Source organism: Lactuca serriola, chromosome 5, assembly GCF_051521515.1.
Source record: "Lactuca serriola cultivar US96UC23 chromosome 5, Lser_US96UC23_V15, whole genome shotgun sequence".
In the NCBI taxonomy this organism is placed as follows: domain Eukaryota; kingdom Viridiplantae; phylum Streptophyta; class Magnoliopsida; order Asterales; family Asteraceae; genus Lactuca; species Lactuca serriola.
In genome coordinates, this window is record NC_136412.1 from 48,941,176 (window position 1) to 48,964,932 (window position 23,757).

At 36.8% G+C, this 23,757-nt stretch overlaps 2 protein-coding genes and 1 pseudogene across 3 annotated transcripts; 1 reads left to right on the forward strand and 2 right to left on the reverse strand.

Annotated features, from left to right (window-relative positions):
- Positions 1-6,568: 6,568 nt before the first annotated feature.
- On the reverse strand, positions 6,569-8,047 carry LOC145052435 (DUF538 family protein (Protein of unknown function, DUF538)). Its single transcript, XM_079000257.1, has 3 exons — positions 7,827-8,047; positions 7,203-7,257; positions 6,569-7,118 (listed from the first exon to the last, which is right to left on the reverse strand). Exons 1-3 carry the CDS (start codon positions 7,926-7,928, stop codon positions 6,739-6,741), a joined length of 537 nt encoding a protein of 178 aa, XP_078856383.1. The 5' UTR covers positions 7,929-8,047; the 3' UTR covers positions 6,569-6,738.
- A 1,154-nt stretch (positions 8,048-9,201) lies between these two features.
- On the reverse strand, positions 9,202-10,258 carry LOC145049499 (pentatricopeptide repeat-containing protein At4g22760 pseudogene; annotated as a pseudogene).
- An 11,319-nt stretch (positions 10,259-21,577) lies between these two features.
- Positions 21,578-23,600, forward strand: LOC145052436 (uncharacterized). 2 transcript variants are annotated; one of them, XM_079000259.1, is made up of 3 exons: positions 21,582-22,073; positions 22,152-22,263; positions 22,423-23,600. In XM_079000259.1, the coding sequence occupies exons 2-3, from the start codon at positions 22,162-22,164 to the stop codon at positions 23,512-23,514; spliced, it is 1,194 nt and encodes a 397-aa protein (XP_078856385.1). In that variant the 5' UTR covers positions 21,582-22,073; positions 22,152-22,161; the 3' UTR covers positions 23,515-23,600. The 2 variants fall into 2 exon arrangements, with proteins under 2 accessions (XP_078856384.1, XP_078856385.1); XM_079000258.1 differs by having other exon boundaries at positions 21,578-22,263.
- The last annotated feature ends 157 nt before the right edge of the window (positions 23,601-23,757 follow it).

Sequence of the window (23,757 nt, forward strand, 5' to 3'; positions counted from 1 at the left end):
TTAGATTTGTAGTCGAACGACTGGATTATAAATACATCAGATAAAGGTAAGAAAACAAATAACTCAAATTCCACTTGACAACTTTTTAGTCATCTCATATATGTTTATTTCTTGATAACTAATATTTGTACTATTTATCGATGTTTATGTTAAAGTTGTGACAACATGAAAATGATTGTTACTCAAGTTGTTTGATTTTTTTTTAGATTTTTTGTAGGTCAAAATTGGAGTTGACGAACAACAGAAATGGTCGAATTCATCTGGGTTCTTGTGAACGTAAGTAAAATATATTTTGATTTTTATGTTATGAGGGTGTCAAATTTTATGGTTTGAAAATTAATTGTCACAGTTGTGTTATTTAGAAATTTGAATCGGATCTTTCTATGAGATTCCCCATTTTTTTTCATACTTTTGACGAATTGTTCAATAAGTTGAGCAATCAAATTATAAACGATAAACTCATACACAATGTATGTCATATCCTTTGCTTTTGGTTGTTAAAATCACAAATTTGTTTTTTTTTTATGTGTTAGGATTTGAGACCTTGATTTGGATACTTGGAAATTTTGTTTGGTCTACCTGTCTACTACATGTTCGATGAAATGCTTAAGGGAACAATATTGGGATAAACTTGCGGCCCGGTTTAAATTACTTTAAAAATATATTGGTTTAAATTACTTAAAAATATATACTTGTCGATTTTTGTTATCCTTCACGGTTTAAATTTGTATGTTTCTCCTTAAAGTTTCATGTTTCATCCCTAATAGTTCTTTGTTTATGTTTTAGTTATAATGTCTTCTTTGACCCTTGATCACATGGTTAGTTTCTCATACTAATTTTTATTTAAAAATTATATTTAATTGCAAGTTATTACAGTATCTAATACCCCAATAATCTCTAATATTTGTATAAGATGGTGACAATTATTATTTTTTATTGCAGCTTCTCTTCATATTAATTATCGGATGTGGTTTGAGTTATGGAATGCTGCGACTGAGCGGATTCCACATTGTGGGGCGTTAGAATTCATTACAGAAGGAGGTATGATTTATATACCTTATTGGGTATTGATGGAAACGTTTAATTCTTGCTCATGTAGATCGATAAATATTTTACAATATATTCTTTTAACCTTATATTAGGACCTTTTTGGAAAACAAATTGTTTTTAATATTAAACTTTAAAAAAAAAGTTCATATATAGCATCATACTCTTAAAAAATGACTTTTTTGGATTATTTTTAGTTGATATGGAAAGTTATATTTTTTGTATATTGAAGCTTATTTAAACGATTGTTTTCTGGAAAAAAAATCATTAATAGCGTTAAAAATATATTGGTTTAAATTACTCAAAAAATATACTTGTCGATTTTTGTTATCCTTCACGGTTTAAATTTGTATGTTTCTCCTTAAAGTTTCATGTTTCATCCCTAATAACTCTTTGTTTATGTTTTAGTTATAATGTCTTCTTTGACCCTTGATCACATTGGTTAGTTTCTCATACTAAGTTTTATTTGAAAATTATATTTAATTGCAAGTTATTACAGTATCTAATACCCCAATAATCTCTAATATTTGTATAAGATGGTGACAATTATTATTTTTTATTGCAGTTTCTCTTCATATTGATTATCGGATGTTGTTTGAGTTATGGAATTCTGCGACTGAGGGGATTCCACATTGTGGGGCGTTGGAATTCATTATAGAAGGAGGCATGATTTATATACCTTATTGGGTATTGATGGAAACGTTTAATTCCTGTTGATGTAGATCGATAAATATTTTACAATATGTTCTTTTAACCTTATATTAGGACCTTTTTTGGAAAAAAATTGCTTTTAATATTAAACTTTGAAAAAAAAAGTTTATATATAGCATCATACTCTTAAAAATGACTTTTTTGGATTATTTTTAGTTGATATGGAAAGTTATATTTTTTGTATATTGAAGCTCATTTAAGCGATTGTTTTCTGGAAAAAAAATCATTAATACCATTAAACTTTTCAAAAACGTTCATTAATAGCATCGTAGTTTCAAAAAAATGATTTTTCCGTATTCTTTTTGGCTAATCTAGAATTTTTTTTTTCTACATTAGAGCTAATTAATAGGATTTTTTTGAAAACATTTTATTAATGGAAAATACATTTTCATTTTCTTTCGCGTAATAGACCATTTATGTAAGAAAAACATTTCAAATATAGACCATTTGTGTACTTTTGTTCACATGTGAACCATTTATGTAGTATATAAATTTAATTGTTAATTAGTAGGTCATTAATATGACAATTTTCTAGTGTAAATTTGCTTTTAGTATTGAAATTTGCAAAAAATAGTAGAATGATAATAATATATTAATTTATTTGTATTTATCATATATATATATATATATATATATATATATATATAGAGAGAGAGAGAGAGAGAGAGAGAGATAGATAGAGAGAGAGATAGCTAAGTTCAAATATTCTAACTAATTATTATACATCTATCGTATGCTATGAGAATGATAAAGAAAATATGTTGTTTGATAATATAAATACGTTCAATCTTACATAACTATTATCATTAACACACATTCTCACTAATTAAATCGTCTATAAGGTTATTATTCACTTATTATTATTATTCTCATTTCTGTCAGAATGTTTTATTGGGTCATATTCTGTCAGAATGAAAATGAGTGAAAAACGATGTGTGAGAACAAAAATAAAATTAACAAGAATGCATGAAAATGACGATATTCTTTTATGATTAAACGTATTCGCATTGCTAAACAACTTATTCTGTTAATAATTTTCATTGTATACGATAGATGCACAATAATTAGTTAAAATACAATAACCTAAGCCTATATATATATATATATATATATATATATATATATATATATATATATATATATCAAGGTTGTAAAAATCGCTCGGCGGTAGCTCGGTGGTCGACTGGGGTCAAGCGATTAATCGGTTTGGCGGGGATTAATCGGGGACCATAAATTACTAATAAAACTATTTTAAAACTTAATATATCCTAAGAAAAAATAGTATTTGAAAATTTCAATTTTTAAAATTTTGAAATTATGAAATATTTGGTATAATATTTGAAAATTTGAATATTTAAAAATTTAAAAATTTGAAGTTTTGTAAATTTGGTGTGATATTTGAAAATTTGAAATTTTGAATTTTTTGAAATCTTCCCGCCAAGGACCGCCTAGCCCGAGTTTGACCGATATTGACCAATTTCCGCCAAACACCCCTAATCGTAATCAGTTGCAGACCGCCTAGCGCCTAGGCGGCCGCCTAGGCCGATATTTACAACACTGATATATATATATATATATATATATATATATATATATATATATATATATATATATATATAAGTTATATTATAATATAAGTTTTAAATAAGACATAACGAGATTATCACCTTATAAAAATAAAAATAAGATAGCAACCAATTAATTGATTCTTTACTTCAATATTTCATTATTATTTTTAAACGATTAATTATGTTCTAAAGTTTTGTTATACAAAAATATTGTCAAATATATAAAAGTAATCATGTTTTAATTTTTCAAATTATAAAAGTAATCATGGTTTATTTTTTTCATATATGAAAATCATATTACGAAAAAGAGTGTTAGCATCTACTCGTTTTAAAATAAATTTCACATATTATTTTAGTTTTTAAACTGATATTTTGACAAAATAACTATTTTTTTTAGGATTAATGTATAATTATATATGAATAAGAGATGATACAAGAACAATATATTACGTGTTCTTTAAAGTATAACATGTTCCTGCTAAGAACATATGAAAATTTGCATTCATAAATAAGTCTCATTTTTTAACAAATTTGCTAATATTTATTGCAACACACCCTCCCTCTAAACCTTAAGCTCCTAAATAGTCGTCTGAAACTTATCATCAAAAGAAACTATTTGGTACCGTTGCATCACTAATAGTCAAAATAAACTATCTAGAGATTTGGTCCATGGTTTCCTTTATGTCCGCATGAAGATGACATGTTACCATTCAAACTGATAAGAAAACAATTTCTAATCAAATTATGTTTCGCGATGGCAATCAATAAAGCTTACGGAGAAACAATTCCAAATGTAGGTATTTATCTCCCAGAATCGGTTTCACGCATGACCAACTTTATGTGACATTGTCTAGAGGGATATCGTGTGCCAATACAAAAGTATTAGTGAACTCTGACGAACAATTCAACGACAATGAAGTTTATACATCAAATATGGTCAACAAAGAGGATATCATTGCTCTGTAGGTATTTATCTTTAAGAATCGTTTGGAGGCAAGACCATTTTATATGGAGATGGCTTTAGACAAATTCTTCTAGCAATACAAAGAGGCAATTGTTCGGATACTGTGCATGCATTATATTCGTCCAAATTACAGCGTGATGTACAGTTTTACGTTTAACCGTAAACATGAGATTTATTTTGGTTGTATAACTAAGATTTGGATGAGACAAAGCATTTGATGAGTGGATTGTTAAAATTGGTGATGGTAATATTGGCGGCCCTAATGATGGTGAAGCTGAAATTGAATTTCCAGAAGACGTTGTTGTTCACTCTATAGGTGACCATATTCATTCAATTGTATCCATCATTTATCTATCCTTTGAAAATCATCTTGATGATCAATCATATTTTCAAGATAAAGCTATTTTGGTCCCTACAAATGAAGAATTTGATGCTACCAATGACTACATTTTAGGATTGATGAAAGATGAAGGGAAAACATATGAGTTCAAATTCTTTACGTGATACAGAGTTACCGGGTTTTTTTTGAGGAATCAATTTACTCTTCAGCTGTGTTGAATGATTTTAAGGCATCTAGAATTTCCATCCATAAACTTACACTAAAAATATGTGTTCCAGTCATATTACTTTGTAATATCGACCAAACCAAAGGACTATGCAATTGTACTAGATTATAGATTGTTAGGCTTGGAAGAAACATCATTGAAGCCTGAATCATATATGATAGATTCTTTATGGAGACTACTTATATACCTTGCATGAATTTAACTCCGTCTAATGAAAGAATCTCATTATGTTTTCAGCGGAGGCAATTTCCTATAATAGTTTATTTTGTTATGGCCACTAACAAAAGTCAATGACAATAATTATCAAATGTTGGATTATACTTGCATAAGTTTGTCTTCACTCATTTTTAGTTATATATTCTTTGTTTTTCACGTCACAAATGAAAAGAGATTGAAGGTACTCATATATTACGAGGAAGGTTGTCCAACTAATAAAACAAAAAGTTATGTTTACAAAGAGGTCCTTCAACTATTATAGATATTCAAGTGTTTCTTTGGTTTTTTTTCAAACATTTAAATGTTAACAATAATGCTAAGTCTGTTTATGTTACTTTATTTTTTTATAATGCCAACTTTTTTATACATTTACATGTACATTTTTATATGTTCCTCCGCGTTTTACGCGGGGTCATAATCTAGTAATAAAAAGGAGTCTAAACCACTTAGCAAGGAGCTAGAAATGGGAAACAAAACAAAGAAAAGATAGAACAAAAAATAAGAGAAAACAAAAAAGAAAAACCAAATATTACATGCCAATAAGAGGGCAATGGGATGAGACTCTCTTAGGTGTAGATCTCCTCTATTACTCATGTTTTTAACCCATAGGAACGCCAACGATTTAATGATGTCTATAGTTTTAGTGGGTGATGACCGGATCTTTTTAAAGATTTTGTCGTTCATTGCTTTCCAAATACACCTTAATCTGCAGTAACAGATTGTTAGTAATAGTTTTCGTCGTTTTGGATAGGTTCCCCATTTTGCTGCATAATCGAGCATATTGATAACCGATTGAAAATCTTAAAGCCTAAAAACCAATTCCATGACCTTTTTAGCGAAAGCACATTTAACTAAAACATGATCGGTACATTCATCCTCTTTATTGCATGTAAGACAAGTTGATTGTGCAAAAGTAATGAGATTGATACTAACTTAAAACCTAAACTTTCAGTTTAGTAAAAAAACCAATTTTGAATTACATTAAGATCCCGTTGGGATTGGAAAAATGCACGACATATCGGCATATCCATTTGATTTGTAATTTTTTTTAAATGACAAATAATTAAATATCTCTTCTATCTAGACCTCCTTGTTAATTGTTAGATTAAAAACCTTATCCCAACTTGCTTCGTAGTTAGTTTCCCTTTTTCACATAGTGGCATGCAAAACTTTAGCAAACATATTTCTTTAACCAATATGTTTCCTTTTTGCACAATGAAATACAATATTTAGTACCTTATCACCATTGTTATTCCTTGCAAGTTGCAACTATAACCGCTTTTTTTAGAAAAAAATCATTTTTTACATTAAAAATAAACTTCCTCAAACATGATATAAAATATAATAACTATTTCATTATTTTTTATTTTATCCAACCAAATATAATAACTATATTATTATTATTATTTTCATCCAACAAAACAAACCCTAACTCATTTTTCCAGGACATGCAAACACTCAGTAAAATCAATATTTTAATTTTCTTTGGAAAACGATTAACAAATTTGACACACTAGCATCATTAAACAAACTTGACACACATCATAAAACATGTTAAGATCCATTGATAGTTTGATACCAATGGACAATGTGATTGAAACAAATCAAATATTAACATAACAAGAACAAAAAAATAATTATCTTCGTGAAATGTGAATGGTGACCTTCAAAATTCATCAACTCTAATCGCATCACGGGGTGTCTCATAAGCATCTCTAGACCGTGATTTCTTCACACCAGCCGTGAACCACACTTTATCAGACCTATAATTCTCCACAACCACACTCGATACTTTCACCCAAACAACCACCTTTGTCTTCATTCCTTCTATCACAGTCAGCTTTCCCCTTGACACAAGCCCTTTCACTCGAGTCGCGTATCTTATCACAGACTGATCCTTGAAGGTAACCTCGCAAGGAGAGGGTAAATGCACCACGAGTTTTAGCTTTGCCTCATCAAACTCATAACATGTTATGTTTTGTGGGAATAATCCAGGAGGGAGGTTGTATTCTCTAAGGAAATCTGGCAATGGTTTCGAAGGCTTGCCTATGAAGAAATATCAATTATTTTTATACCACAATGATACGTGTAGTATATATATACGTGCACAAATTACAAACAGTTTAATACCTTTTAGTTTGTCGAATACCCATTTCGCCTTCTTTTCCACTGTGTTTGAGAGCGTCTGCAAACATGAATACAGATCATTTCAAGTGTCTTAATTGGGATAGTCTTATTACTAAAAATTCAAATGAAAAGACATATTGCCTATCTCTTCTTTTACCTCGGGGAAACAAAGACCATTCAGATCCTACATTATTCCCAAACCCAATTAAATTTATACTCAATTTCATTGGAGATCTCTACTTAGACCCTTATCAAGATCAAGATAATTCCTCAATTTATCTCCTCATATGATTAATCGATTACCTATTAAGTCTCAACACCCATATAACAAAACTGGGAATTAAAGAAATAGTGAAATTAAATTGAGCTTGATTTGTGAAGAAGAACAAAAACCTACACGTAAGAACAAGAACAAAAACCTACACGTAAGAACAAGAACAACGCAGATCCTACATTGCGATTGCACATAACGAACAAACCCATAAAAATCAAATTTTTACTGACGTTTCTATCCAAACACAGATCAAAATTAAGCAACTCGAATCAATTGAAGATTACGTATAACAAACAAACCAAAATCAAAATCAACCAAGAATTACTGATAAGCTATTGGGTGTGGGTAAATACCGAAAGATCTTGCGAAATGTTGGAGATCTCTTCTTTGGCCTTTTTAGAAACCCAAAAGCTACCAGCTTTAATGCTGCCAACTTTAATCAAAGCTTTCTCCATTCTTCTTTCCCTCTATCCCTCCAATCGATCAATCGGCAACACTCAAATCTTGGAAGAAAAGAGTAGAGATTTCACAGAAATCTCCCTCACACTAAATCCACTTTTTTTGCACCGATTCTTCTGTTCCAGAGCTTTATCAAAGCGTAACTTTCCCCCAGAGCTAAAATGTTTCTTTTCAAAAAATATAGAGTATCTAATGCATAATGTACAAGTTATTAAAGAATAACTTTCCTGGATTTGGTAAAAATGCTTTGCTAAAAGGAATTACCAATTATGCGGCTCTTTTCATTTCACTTTCCTAGATGTTTTTTCATCATTGATCCTTCAGCTTTGGGTTTTTTCTAATTTTGGTCCCTTGCTTTCTATTAAAACGAAACCACATCATATTCAATTTTTAGGTTCTCCCTGGTATGTTCTCTTTCTTGAATGCAGTTTAAAAGGAAGATAAGTGACGAAAAAAATATTTTAATGTCTTTGTCAATCTAGAATTGACTTGTGAAATGTCCATTTACATGACTTTTGAAAGGAAATTAGGATGTTTAAATTATTATTTTTTTTGTTAAAATCTAAAATACAACACAATTTATGTAATAGAAAATATAACCGAGTTTAGTCCTTGGTAAAGAGTGTAATGATACGATCTTTCCTTGCTCTTGCTTTGAATAACGAGGCATATCACGTAATGAATCTGAATTGAACAGAGGCTTGAGCTTTAATCAAATTGAACGTAAATAAACATTTTTAAGTTGCTTATAATTCAAATTCAAAGTCAAAGTCAAAGTCATCCAATATTATTTGGTTACATTAAGTAAAAATATAGAAAGAAACTTAAAATCAGATACATTGTTTTCTCTTTATATTCATTAATTATTTTACAAATTAAGTGTAGTATGTAATGAAAATTCCCAATCAATAATCATCGATTATTTTACAAACTTAAATGTATGCAATGAAAAATTCCAATATTAGAGGGGTAAAGTGATGAAAAATTCCAATATTAGAGGGGGTAAGTGAAAAATCAAGATATAGTTGAAGTGAGAAATAAGCAATAAGCCACTCCAAAGGCCATCCAAGTTACGACCCTTTTAAGTGACATCCTACCAATGAAATTGACCGTTTAGCTCCATTAAGAAATATGACCATTTCTATTAAATTGATCAGCTAACCTATTGACAAAGTAAAAGGTTCGTGTTTTAGTACATTAAGCTAGACTTGTTGGCTTAACCTAATAAGTAAGAGGGTGTTTGGATAAATTAACTTACAGCTTATTAACTTAGTAACTTTCTTCGACTTTACCAACATGACTTAACACGGTTAGTATTCCTGAAAATGTGACCAAATTTGGACGGATTTTGGACTCCATCATTTCATCGAACACTTGGATGGCAATATGTTCCTTCCCATTGTTCCCACAACCCAAAATCATGGATGTGTATGAAATGATGTCTTACTTGTGTAACTTGTAAAATAATTTTAAAGCTTTATCGATGAAACCATGTTTGGAATATAAGTCGATTAATGTTGTATGTAAGTGATCATCCATGGTGATGCCGATTTGTTTCATGTAAATGTCATGTATCCAAGACCCGAAAGTGAAGTCTTCTACTTGGGAACAAGCAGATATGACAGTAGCTAACGTCATTTTGTCTGGTTGGATGTTTGATTTTAGTTGAAGCATTTTGTCGAATAGCTGGAGTGCTTCTTTTGGCCGACTGTATTTAGAGTAACAAGTGATCATGGCATTATACAACAATTGGTCTTTATGAAACATATCATTGAATACTTGACGCGCCGATTCGATATCTCCACACTTTGAGTACCCAGTACCCACCAATCATTGTGATACAAGAAATGGTGTTTCTTTGGGACATTGAGTTGTAGAAGCTTCGTGCCGAATCGTTTTTATCAGACTCCACATAATCACTGAGCATGACATTCCATGAAGTTGAATTTCTCTCAGGCATTTCTTGGAATAAATGTAACGCCTTCTTAATATCCCTTGTTCTTGAATACCCTGAAATCATGGAATTCCAAGAAACAACATCATTGTTTGGCATTCCAGAAAAGAACTCTTCAACTATTGATACATTCCCCTATCTTATATACCCATCTATCATGGAATTCCAAGACATTACATTTTTTTCAGACATTTCATCAAACACCTTCTTTACAGTCTCCATGTCATTAAAACTTTTATAAAATCCAAGTAGAGCAGTCTCCACGTAAACATCCCCACAAAACCCATGACTATGGATTTGACCATGACTCATAATCCCGCCATTTCCATTACCAAGCCTTGCACATGCGTTCAAAGTAGATGCTACAGTAAATGAGAAGTGATTTCATGGTTCGAGTACCATGATTGGCAGCAGGTTGATAAGTGATGTCACAGTTCGAGTACCATGCTTTGTAGCGGATTGAGAAGAGATGACATGGTTCGAGCACCATGATTTATATCAGACCGAGAGGTGGCCACTTGGTTCGAGTACCATGATCGTGGTGGGTGGTTAGTGTTACCGGTTCTACCAGTTATTCCGTTATGTTTGGTTATACTGAGATCAAATATGAAAGGGTATGGGCCCAGAGGGCCAATTTGAATGATTTTCGATGGACCATAACTTGAGAGGGAAATCGAGTTAGTTCCCGAGGAATTTTTGGTGAGATGTCATTTGGAGTCGCAAGACTCAAGGATAAGTAGAGGTGGTGTTTTTTAAGGATTGCGGTCTGAGCTGAGCAGTCGACCGATAGCAGAGATGCCACTTTCTGTGACCAGAGTTGTGCTATTTTCTGTGAGGAGCAGGAGGGATATTGAACTTTCGGTTTCAGAGTTGGAGGTAGACGCGGTGGGGTAGCAAGGGGTTGTGACCTTTGCACCAGAGTATTTGGGCAGTATGTTTGCTGCGAGGTATTCTTATCCTATGAGAGAATCATTAGTGGGACTAAGATGGATAAGAACAAAGAGGTGCTTTATTGAGGGTGATGTATTATTTTTTTTGGCAGTTCCCGGTGGCTAAGAGGAGTATATAGGGGCGGTGGCCCCCATGGTCTACGTTGTGTATCGACAATGAGAGTGAGGTCTATTGATTTTATGAGTATTTCCGATTTAGGAAAACGGGTCGAGGAGTCAGAGTCGAGGTGTGTGATTGTGCATCATTTTCCGGACCGAGAGTCAAATTTAATTCGAAGCAGTGAGGTACCCCGACGGTGTGTCGGTTTGAGGCTTCGAGATGAACAAAGGCAGTCACGCTGGGAGGATTCTGAGATTTTTGGTCAAAGTTGAGATATGTGGAGTTTCTTGGTTTCTATTGGGAAGATCATTAAAGCGATTACGTGACACATTCCAAGAGTCAAGTGTGAGATACCTGGTGAAACAGTCTATGGAATAGATTGTTGGTATACCAATTGGTGATGGTTCGAACCCTGAGTGGGGGAGAACTGGGTATTCTATTGAGAGGATCAACAATCCGTTAAAGTGCGGTTATAGGATTGGTTATGAAGATTTGCGGTGCGGACACATGAAACCTGGGTATTTGGTGAAAGAGGTGAGGTTCGATGCAAGATGATGTATTTGTATGTGCTTTCGAAAGGGTGTGTGAATCCACGGCGATTGGTCGTTGGTCAGAGAATTTGTTATGGCTAGGGATTTTTTTTTCAGATTTGCAAATGTTGAGTTCGAGGAGATTGGTTCGATGAGTTCAGGGTGCAATAGCTGAGATTTGCGGGTATAGGTATATATTGTGATCTATACTTCAGGAGGGGCAACTGTGGATTTGTCAACCAATTTTAGAGTTGGAATGAGTAGTTTCGCTTGGGTGGTGATCAGTAGAGGATGCAACTTCGGAATTTAGTCAACGTGTTTACAGTCATTGATCTTTCCTTCGTGTTTCAATGTGTGAGATGGGAATATTTTGAGGTTCCGAGTGCTTGAGTAGAAGAGGGTATCAGGGTACTGCGGGGAGCCAAAGTACTAACTAGTCAGCGAGAGAGTGTCGTGATACTGCGGGGAGCCGTAGTATTCGCTGGTTAGCGAGAGAGTATGGTGATACTGCGGGGAGCCGTAGTATCTACCAGCCAGCGAGATGATGTGGCGATACTACGGGGAGCCGTAGTATTTGCCAAGCAGTGAGGGAGCATTGTGAAACTGCGGGGAGCCGTAGCTTTCACTGGTCAGTGAGAGAGTGTTGTGGAACTGCGGGGAGCCGTAGTTTTACTAGCCAGAGCATGACGTAGAGGAGTTCCTAGGCTTGGGTAGCCTTATCAGTGAGTTTGTGGGAATCTGGTAGACAGGACATAGGCGAGACTGGGGTCTCCCTAATGGTCGGGAGTCGTTGTATTCTGAGTTAAGGTGTGGTTATGGCATTCATAAGGAATTGGATGTAGTGATGTACGCAAAAGTTACGAGTCATGGGTTATGAGTTGAGAGCTTCATTGGGACGAGTGATTCCAATTTTGCGTCGAGCCAGACTCTTGAGTTTTATTTGGCTCTAGTGGTGTAATGTGAAGGCAAGATGAGATTCCGAGCTTAGAGGTGGGTTCTTTTTGAGGGGTATTGTGTGTCATCTGATGTTTTAGACTTGTGTGGGTCAGTTTGTTTGTATGGGACGGAACACGAGATGTATGAAGCTAATGAGTAGTAAACGACAGGGGTCGAGGGTGAGACGATTTCAATTGGAATTGTAGTATTCGCTTGGGATAAAGCGAACTTTGTGACTTGTGTGTCATGATGGGCCGAGATAGTTGTTGTGAGAAGGAAGCCGGTAAGTCGTTTTATTGGGTGTGCAGTGGGTAGCCCTTGAAGGTCCAACAGTCGGATCAGGAGTTGACCTGGTGTTCAGTGTCGGATGGAACATTTGAGAAGAACTGGGGCTTATGATTCAGAGTGCCAGAGGATCGTTCCGAGCCGGCTTGACCGCTTTCTTGTGTTTGAGGATAGAATTTTGAGGATCATTTCCTTCAGAAGAGTTATGATAGTTGTTCAGGCAGTGGGTCCTTAGTGGGATATGACCTTTCCATCCCTTTTAAGTTGCGAATGGGATCGATTAGAGAATCAGAATTGGTAGAGTATTCTTAGAGTATGTTATTCGATGAGCGATTAACATGATGATATTGCGAGGGTGGTTTGGCAGGAAAACAGACCAGTAGAGTTTTCAAGTTCTGGAGAGGCGGATTGATTACCACAACGGCATAAGGGTTTGTCCTTCTTCGGGGTCGGGAGTTCCTGTTGGGTTTAGGTGTTTTTGGAAGAGATCGTTGTATGATATGGGGTTCTTTCGATGGTTCTTCCTGAATCATTGGGTTCGACCTATGTGTTGATAAGGAGCGATTTCGAGGGCGAAATCTATTTCAAGTGGTGGAGAATTGTAACACCCTGTTCTGGATTATTTTGTGATTTAAGGCCCATGGGCCTTAATCCGAGTATAAGAAAGGTTATGCCCTTTTGGGATGTAGGTGAGGTAGGTTGTGTGATCAAAGAGTTTGGTTTGTGCTTAAGAGCCCAAATGTATTGTTAAGGCGCTGGTTCGGGCTTTTCATGAATTTTGGATTTGAGTTCGAGTGGTATTCAGGAGGAATAAAGTTGATAGAAGTGTAGGGCTTCTCTTTAGCTTTCCGTGGATATAAGGATCATCGGAAACGGACTTATAACGAAGAAGTTATGGCCTTCAGAAGTTTTATGGTTTAGTCGAGTACGTTGGGCGTAATTTAGAGTACGTTGGGCGTACTCAGTACGCTGGGCGTAATTTGGAGTACGCTGGGTGTACTGACCAAGGAGGGTCGTGAATGTTCTTCAAAGTACGTTGGGCGTACGCCAAATAGACCTGAACGCTATTTTAAGGTCTTGGACCCTATTTAAGGTCCTTATCTCATAACCTAACCCTAATACCTTCAGCCTCCATCCCTCTAAACCCTAGAAATCGACCCTAAGCCTCCATTTGAGTGATTCTTGAGCATTTTGGTGATTTAGTGAGTTTTCGGTGCATATTGTGGAAGAAGGAGTTTCTTGAGGAAGCATTGCTTGGCTTGGAGCTTGTGGATCTAAGCCCTAATCATGTTGATCTAGCTCCAGAAAGCATAAAGTTTGAATCTTGGTGGGTTTCTCATATGGATCTAGTGGGGTGATGACTTGTTGTTTTTTTGGCTTTTGAAGAAGAAGGAGCTTTGAAAGAGAATGGCTTGAGCACCTAGCTTTTGGATCTATGTTCTTCTCTTGTTGGTGCATCCTCCAGAGGTATCAAGTTTTGAACTTGCTTATTATTGTGCTAGTTTTGTTTTTGGACCATTTTAGGGTTTTTGGTCCCAAAGCTTGAATCTTTATGAGTGGTTAAGCTCCACAGCCTAATATATGTCCCTTTAAGTGTTTCTAGTGGAAAGGATTCATAAAAATGAGTCCTTGGATGTTGGAATCAAACCATGCATGAGATATGGGAATTTTTGGGTAGTAAAGAGTGAGAGTTTTTGTGTTTGGGACTTGCTCAGCCATGCAAAGGCTTAAAGTCATGAGCTTTGTTGAGTATGAGCCTTTATGGAATCCAGATCTAAGAGTATAGCTATGGTCTTAACTGATTAAGACCAAAAGAGTTGAAAAAGTAAATATGGGCGTACGCTGAGCGTAAATCTAGTACACCCCGCGTACTAGGTTAGTGTCCCCGATCAAGATTCGTGTGCGATGGAGTACGCTGAGCGTACCAAAGGAGGTACGCCCCGCGTAACCCCACTGTGGAATTTTTGGGCTAAGTCTTATATTGGGCCTTAAGTGTTGGGCTTGTTGTGCTAGAGATTTGGACTAGAGGAATATGTATATGTGCCTTGGGCCCTTGAGTTGGGCTTGCCTCTTGGACTTGAGAGTTGGGCCTCGGTAGAGTCCATTTATTATTGGGCCTTGGTGGGCCCAATGGTTTTTAGGGGTTATTTATGGACTAGTTAGTGGACTACCTTTAGACCTAGAGAATGAGGGTTGGGACTTAGATCCTAATATGAGATCATTGTAGATATGGCTCAGAGGCAGAGGCTGGTGCGCAACGGCGATATTTGTAGGAGCCGTTCATCATTCGAGGTGAGTCTTCTCACTATACGTTACCTAGAGTGGTATTTATGTGATGACCGGAGGGTCTTATGTGTTATGTATGAGATTATGTTCTATGTGATATATGTATGTTATATTATTGTATAGACCGGACCGGAGGGTCCAACGATACAGACCGGACCGGAGGGTCCAACGATACAGACCGGGCCGAAGGGCCCAACGAGCTATGACCGGACCAGAGGGTCCAACGAGCTACGGGACTGGAGGGTCCTGCTGAGACTCATCGACAGGAGGGTCATACTGTAGCCTCGAGTGGCATATGTGTTGTATGCGGTATTTTGGGGAACTCACTAAGCTTCGTGCTTACCGTGTTATGTGTTATGTGTTTCAGGTTCTTATCAAAATCGCGGGAAGGCGGCGGATCGATTGTACACACCAGAGAAAAGAGTCACGAATGGGGATCCTGGATTTTGATAATGTTTTGAAAACTTTGTTGACTATTAAATGGTGTTTATTTAAAATGACACGTGTTTTATGAAATTAAAAATGAAAATTTTGTTTGAGAATTTACGGTGTTACAGAATCGAGTGTAACAGTCCGTTTTAAATAAATAAATAATAAACCCTAGAACTCGAGATGTATTTTTAAGTATTGTATTTTAGCCCTAAGTCGTAATAACTAACGGGGTGTGCACATTGGGGTGTTAAAAGCTACATTTTTATTATTTGAGGGTTAAATGGTAACTGTCGGACTTGAATTGTAATGAATTATTAAAGATGGGCGTTGTTTGGTAAGTTTTGGAGTTAATGTGAAAAGCTTATGGTGGAGGAGGACCAAACTTGAAAAAAATGAGTTATATTTGAATGTGGAACGGGATTAAACCCGGTAACCTTTTCCCCCCTCATTTTCTTGAGGAAACCCTAAACCTAGATGTGTAACGTCCCGTTCCTGGTACACATTTCATTTATTCAAGTATTTATTTTTTTAAAAGCTACTCGACGATTCGGTTGCCCTAACTCGTCGAGTAGATGCCAGATTGGACACGGGGTTGCAGATGATCAGCAGCTGCGGTGGAGGTAATATCTTCAATATCAGAAGAATCTGCGGTTGGAGAGGGCAGTTCCCCCTGTACTTGAGAACATCCTACTGAATTGTCTTGAACTGGGAAGGATGGATCAGAGGTGCAAACTTTATGACCACGGAAGCCCCATGCAAGCTTATATGCAAGAACATGGCCTTTTTAGCTCTAAAAGAGCATGCATGGAAGGAAAGCTCGGAACTTTACATGTCTAACAAATGATATCAGCCTAGATCTAGTATATTGTGCCTTGGTTTAGGAAGTTATGGCCTATGGATCAAGATTTATGCCTTAAAGTAGTTAGGGTTTGGGTTAAACCTATTAAGATGGACTAAGGACGGGTAAAGTTGGAAACCTTACTCTTAAGAGTGGATTTCCAGTAAGTAGAGGAAGTTTGGAACATAGATCTGAAAGGTATAAGCTTAATCCTTTAGGATGGCTCATTCAGACAGGGGAACTCGGTGAGTCAAGAGAAGGACTCGACAAGTCGAAGCGGGTTGTCCCGATGATTATGACAGGAAGAACTTGACGAGTATGTAAGGGACTTGACGAGTTGACTCAGTCAACCACGAGTTAATCATTACAGCAACTCGCCAAGTTGGGCTGACTGGGAATTGACCTTGACTTTGACTTTGACCAGGACGCTGAATTTAACCAGGGGTAAAATGGTCATTTTAATCTAAGGAGGATTATTAGATTTTTGACTATGTATTATTTTGATTTGATAGTCGGGGAGACGTGGGAGCAGTTATCAGATATTCCTCACTGCGAGATTTCACGACAGCTTTGCGAGGTGAATTTTCCTCCAGTAGGAACGGGTCGAAGGCACCAATTCCAGCCCGTTTATGTATTTAAAGTATGCCGGACTTCGTTCCGATGCCGAGGTTAGCCTGATACAAATTATATGTTTCCGGACTTCAGTCTGATGTCGGGGCGGTCTCGAGAAGAGAATATGTATGCTTGATGTCTTTGTGATTCATTCATGTTATGTGTTGTGTATTATGGGGAAAGCCCGATGTCGGGGTACGCACGATGCAAAATTAACTTATATGTTATGTGTACCAGACTTTGGCTCGATGTCAGGGGAAGCCCGAGGATGTTTGTTATGTTATATACTTATGTGTTATGTGCTTGCTGCTATGATATGTATTCCAGATTTCGGTCCGATGTCGGGCGGGGCCCGATGTCGGATTATTCCGAAGTCGGGCGGGGCCCGATGCAGTGGGCAAGGCCCAATATGTGTTATTATTTTTATTGTGTGGTATGTGGTAGTTTGGGGGAGCTCACTAAGCTTCGTGTTTACAGTTTTCAGTTTTGGTTTCAGGTACTTCCATTAGCAAGGGGAAGGGCTTGGGATGATCGCATGGCACACACCGCAGTTTCAGCCTGGGATTGTTTTAAACTCTGATATTTTCTCATTTGATTTTGATACAATATTTGACATGATGTTTTGAGATACATGGTTCTTGATTTTTGTTATGATGATGGATGATTTATCGTTTTATTAATGATTTAAAAATGAAATTTTTAGACTATATTTTTGGGATGTTTCAAGATGCTTTATCAATAGCCACCACCTTAGAAGCCTACACAGCCGCCACTGTTGTCTTTGCCAGCGAAGTCGAAGGTTTCGAGTCCCACTGCCACCCTACCACCTGTTATATTGGCGTCAGCGCATCTACAACAACCCTTGTCGGTGGTGTCGTGGGGAGCTGAGAGGACCACCGAAGACCGAGGATTGGGCGGCATTCGTCCTTGCACGACGTCGTGAACAACTAGAAACACTTGGTAAGTCCAACCGCAATCCACATTTCCTCTCTTCCTCGTTATTTGTTGTGAATACTATGTTGGAGACGTCATTACCATTGTTGGTGGCCATAGGGGCTTTGTTTTCATCTTTTCCGGTGACTTCTGCCGCCTAGGCGTTGGCTGTAAGGGTGTGTATTCGAAGGAACATGCTATTTGATGTATTCATGGGGCCATAGGTATGATTTGTGGCCAGAAAACCCACCGCCACCACCATGAAGTGGTGGCTGCCACCGCTTGCTGCCACCTGTCACCGCATGGGTGGTTGTATGTGTGTCGTTAGATGTGTATGAGTGCATTTCCTATATTATTGGGATGTTGATTGGGTGTTTTGGTCGGAGAAAAACCAAGTAAAATCCCCACCACCACCGTGAGGTGGTGGTTACTGCCGTGAGCCGCCGTCGACCACCATTACCCGAGGTGGCAGTAGGTGGTGCCCGGCCTAGTGAAGCTTATATCAGACAAAAACATAACCATTGGGACTAATTGACTTGTTTTTGGGTTGGAAACCCTAATTTGGGTTTAGAAAACCCTAATCTTGGAAACTGTTGTTAGGACTTGTCGGGACCCGCGTTTGGACAGTTAAACTGGAATTTTGAATTATGTCCGACTACATTGTATGAATGGCTGAGTGGAGTGATGAACTTAATGAATTAAGTCCTTAATAGGTTAATTTCATAATGGGTTAATTAAGAATACTTAACCCTAATCGTCATTTTATGTGAAAACGTTAATTATTATTGGGCTTCAAGTTGAGCCTTTCTTTTGGGCTTAAGTGTTTGGATTCTTGTTGGGTCAAGTGAGAACAAGTATATGGGCTATTATATTTGGATGGGCCTTAGGGTAAGGCCCATTTAAGGGGTTTGGGCCCAATTTGGAAAATTGGGCAATATTTGGGCCTTGGTTGATTAATTCGCTTTTGGGCCTTCAGAGTTTGAGTTGGGCCTTGATCTTGGACCAAGGTATGTTAAGGGTAAAATGGTCCTTTTACCCTAAGTGTGTATTTATGGTGACGCATGAAACCCAAATGGTTAATTGGGTTTTATTTTGATGTTGACAGTTCACGAATTTGTCAGCCACCAGCCAGGGATCATCTGTAGTGCGAGGTGAGTTTCCTCCTGGTTTGAATGGGTCGAAGGCACCAATGTCGGCCCATGTAGTTTGTATGTTCTTGATAGGAACACAGAGTGTGGGCGGGGCCTATATATCATCATTACCTGAGTATAGATATCAGTCAGATTGTTGGATTGATATACTTGTTGTCTGTGTGATACATGTATGTGTTGTTAGGAATATGAGTGTGGTCGAGGCCTGTATCTCATAGTCAGTGGAGTGTGGGCAGGGCTCGTATCTCCTAGTTAGTCGAGTATGGGCGGGAGCCCATATCTCATAAAGTGTGGCGAGGCCAGTATCTCATTATTAGCTGAGTGTGGGCCGGGCCCGTATCTCATAGCATTATTTGAGTATGTATATAGGACTGTTTGATAGATTTGGCTATACTTGTTATATGTATGATACTTGTATGTATGTTTAGTATATGAGTGTGGGCAGGCCCCGTATCTCATAGTTAGCCGAGTGTGGGCGGGGCCCGTATCTCGTAGTTAGCCGAGTGTGGATGGGGTCTGTATCTCGTAGTCAACGGAGTGTGGGCAGGGCCCATATCTCCTAGTTAGCGGAGTGTGGGCAAGGCCAATATCTCCTTGAGTGTGAGCAGGGCCCGTATCTCCTAGTAGCATGATTATGTATATGGTATGTGGTAGTTTGGGGAGACTCACTAAGCTTCGTGTTTATAGTTTTCAGTTTTGGTTTTAGGTATTTCTGGTAGCAAAGGGAAGAGCTCGCGATAACTACAGTGCACACACCATTTGTTTAGACTGAGATGTTTTTATTGATATGAGTTTTGATGAGATACTTTGATTTATATTTGACTTATGTTTTTGGAAGAAATGATTTTTATAAGTATGGTTATTTTAATAAATAAAAATGAAATTTTTAGTCATGATTTTTGGGCTGTTACATCGATGAACCACAACATCATCGAAGAACTCAATAAATTCTCAAAATAATCTTCAACTTGAAATAATCCAAAACCATTTTAACACAGGGAATCTACCACACATTTAGGACACAAAAACAAATTCAATCGATTTATGAGCTTTTAATTTAAAATATGAACCACAAACATTAATATGAAATACAACATACTCGAACCCAAATAGTAGAAGATGAAATCAGATCCAAATTCAGAATAAGATGAAATTGTGTTCCACAATTAAACCTAACACATTTTTAAACAATAGAGATGGCAATGGAGAATGCATGGGTCGACATTAGAGCCCAGAGCCCTGATCCATTTTGTAGTTCCAAATCTGGAATCAACAAAACCCAAAACCTTGCATCCTATTTCAAACCCAAACTCACCTCTATGTGTATTTATATGTGTTTATCAAGTTGTAGGTGAGTGGTTGAAGAAGAAGACGATGATGTAGGTGAGCTTGGTGGTGTTTTTTGAGAGAGCCAGTAAGAGAGAGATTGTGTTTTTGTATGTATATGTGATGTGTTTACCAATTATCTTCTATTTTTTTTAATTATATATCATTTTAAAAAAACAAAAATTCATTAAGGTATATTGGTAATTTTACATGGACCTAATCTTTACTTTACATTTTACTAAATGAGCATTAGGACCGTTGGAATCGGAACTGGACCGGAATCGAATAGGAACCGGAATTGATAACAAGGTTTGATTACCGGTTCTCCATTTTTATGAAAAGCGGAACCAGTTTGACAATTTTTCCGTTTTTTAAAATATGCATAACTTACTCATATGAAGTCGGAATTATTTGATTTTTTTCCAACATGTAATTTGGAGTTTGTAATTCATTTTTTACTGTGCAAACATATGTTTTTGTTAGATACTGAATCAGACACATGCCCCGAAAGAAATAATATCAATGCTGCGTTTTCTCTAATTCAACATTTTCTTTTTGACTCTGTCCCATTTTTTTAATGTGCATAATTCATTCGTATGACGTTGGAATTACTTAATTTTTTTCCAGCATGTAATTTGGTGTTTGTATTTCAGTTAAAACTATAAAAACATATATTTTGGTTAGATATTGAATCAGTTATAGACCTCGAAGACATCATATCAATGCTGCGTATTTTCTGTTTCAACATTTTTTTTTTGGAATTTGTCACACTTTTAAAATGTGCATAACCCACTCATATAAAGTCGTAACTACTTCATTTTTTTTTCATCATGTAATTTAGTGTTTATATTTCAATTTAGAATGTAAAAAGTCATAATTTGGTTAAATACTGAATCATTTACAAGTTCCGGAAGATAACATCATCTATAATATTTCAACCGGTTCTAATTTGAAAAATATTCAAAAAACCGGGACCGGAACCGGAACTAGAACCGGCAGTCTGGTTCCCGGTTCTGATAATATAGAAAAACCGGTTCCAGTTCCGAACTGGTTCGGTTCTAAAGCTCATCCTTACTTTTTAGCATAGTCATATGAACATCCAAACATCTAACATAAGGATTATTGGTGTGTGAAGTTTGGTCAAAATGGACATCGTATGTAAGATTTGCTGCAAAAGGACCATACCATTCTATTTTTATAAACATATCAAATGTAGTTTCTATTGACATTGTTTTTTTTATCTCAGATAGTCAAATACAAGATCATGTCGTGCACAACCCGAATTCTGACGTTACCTAAAAAACACTACTAATGGAATGGGCCTACTCTAAACCAATTGGATCACTACTTACAAGAGCTAACTCCAACTGAAACGGGGAAGAACACAATTGAAAATTTGTAGGATTCAGTGAAGTCAAATCTTATCTCTACGAAGCAAAATGACGAAAAGAAAACTACGAGTTCCTGCCTGGTATATGCGCCATGGTTTATCTCAGACAGCTGGCCGGCCGGCGATCTTCACTAGGTGCAGGTGGACGGCGGTATGATACTCCATCTCTCTCTACCTCTCATCCTCTCATATGTATGTGTGTATTTGTGTATATTGTATAATATACTAATATACATACATCAAAATCAACGCAACTTCTTAATCTAACACAAACGAGCTGAATTTTTGTCTTCGATTCTATCGGAAACCAACAAAACCCTCAATCGAAAACGATAAACCCAATGGTACGAACAATATTTCCTTCCCATATTTGTACGATCTTCAACGATCAACTTCCATAACTTCCTAATTTTTCGAGGTACATCTCTCTCTCTCTCTCGCACATAACATATGCAGCAATTTTGTACATATCAATCATAATGACTGAATTGTTTAGGGAAGAAAGTATGGGGGAGATCGATACAGATCATATCAAATCCGTTCGAGCATCTCTTTCGCATTTTGGGGAGAAATGCGGTCAGATCAGGAGTCGGTCTAGTAGCGACGATGTAAGTTTCTAACTCCGGTGTTGTAGGCAGTTTCATCTGCATGTCATCGTCTATTAATATAGATGATTCTGGACAAATATAGTGGAGTATAATTTGTATTTTTTTTCCCACGTATTGATCAGAAGATGAATTGTTTGTTTGAAATGAAAAATGGATCAGGAATCAGAGAAGGTGAAAGATCTTGAAGTTGTCCTACAAGATTTGGCTAATTGCAAGGTTCAACTAGAAGCCATGGATTCTGCCCACAAGCAAGCCCTTCTTAACAAAGATCACCACGAAAAAACCGTTGAGGAGCTCTCAATGCTATTGAAGACCTCGGAATTCGAAAAAGATATATACATCAACGAATGCAAGGAAGCAAAGATTCGTGTATCAGAACTCCATTCCAAGATCCAAATTATGGCCGATGAGTTGAGCGACTTAAAATCAACACGAGATCAGCTTCTTACAGTCGAGAAACAACTCGTGGCTGCCACCGATGATAAACTCGAGGCCATCAAACACACAAATGCGCTCAATGACACCATTCTCAGTTTACAAGCTTCGTCCATGGAGGCAGAGAGCGCGAAGATAAAGGCTGAAAAACATATGGAGTTATTAGAGAGCGAGTTGACTCAGTTGAAGCTGGAAATCAGAGGTGAGTTAGACACGGTTAAAACCGATTTGGAAGAGATGTGTAACAAAGAGAACGAAGCACAAGTCGAAATAGCCTTGTTGAAGGCCGAGCTTCATAAAGGGAGATCCAAAACCGCATCCGCAGAGGCTTCCGAGTTACGAGCTAAAGGCGAAAAATCCGCTGCTTATTTTGCTCTTCAGGAAATGGCGATTGAGAACCAAGAACTGAAGAAAGAAAACGAAAGTTTACAATCGGAACTTCCAAATTCCGACCATGAGATCACGATTTCGTTGGAAGAATACGAGATGTTGGTGAAGAAAGCGGAGGAAGCTAAATTGGAACCGGAAATGGAGAATTTGAAGAAAGATTTGGAGAGTGCGATGGCGAGAGTGAGCGAGTTCAGGACAAGAGCGGAACAAGCGGCAACGAGGGCGGAGGTGGCGGAGGAGGCAAAGGCGGCGGTGGAAGAGCAAATAAAGAGCTTGAAAGAACAGAAGCAAAGACGGAGGGCGGCTATGGCAGCACTCCGTGCGGAATCAATGTCGAAATCGAGTCGTAGTTTTGAGTATCATGACGATATTGATAACCCTAAAACATACATGCCATTAGGTACGTTTCTCAAAATGAAATTCTAGTTCAGGACTAACTTAAATTGAAACATATCTTGAATTTTATGTAATGAATTACATTATATTTAACCAAAATAAACGATAATATTTACCAGGCAAATATGATCTCATGTTTCTTTTGTATTTTTGTTTCAAATATTGTTTCTTTAAAAAGGTGCATCATATATACATAGTTAGGAAGGACGGTATCCCTGCATTAACTTTGGGAACCATATTCCCGCTGTGAACATGAGCATGCGTCCTTTGGGA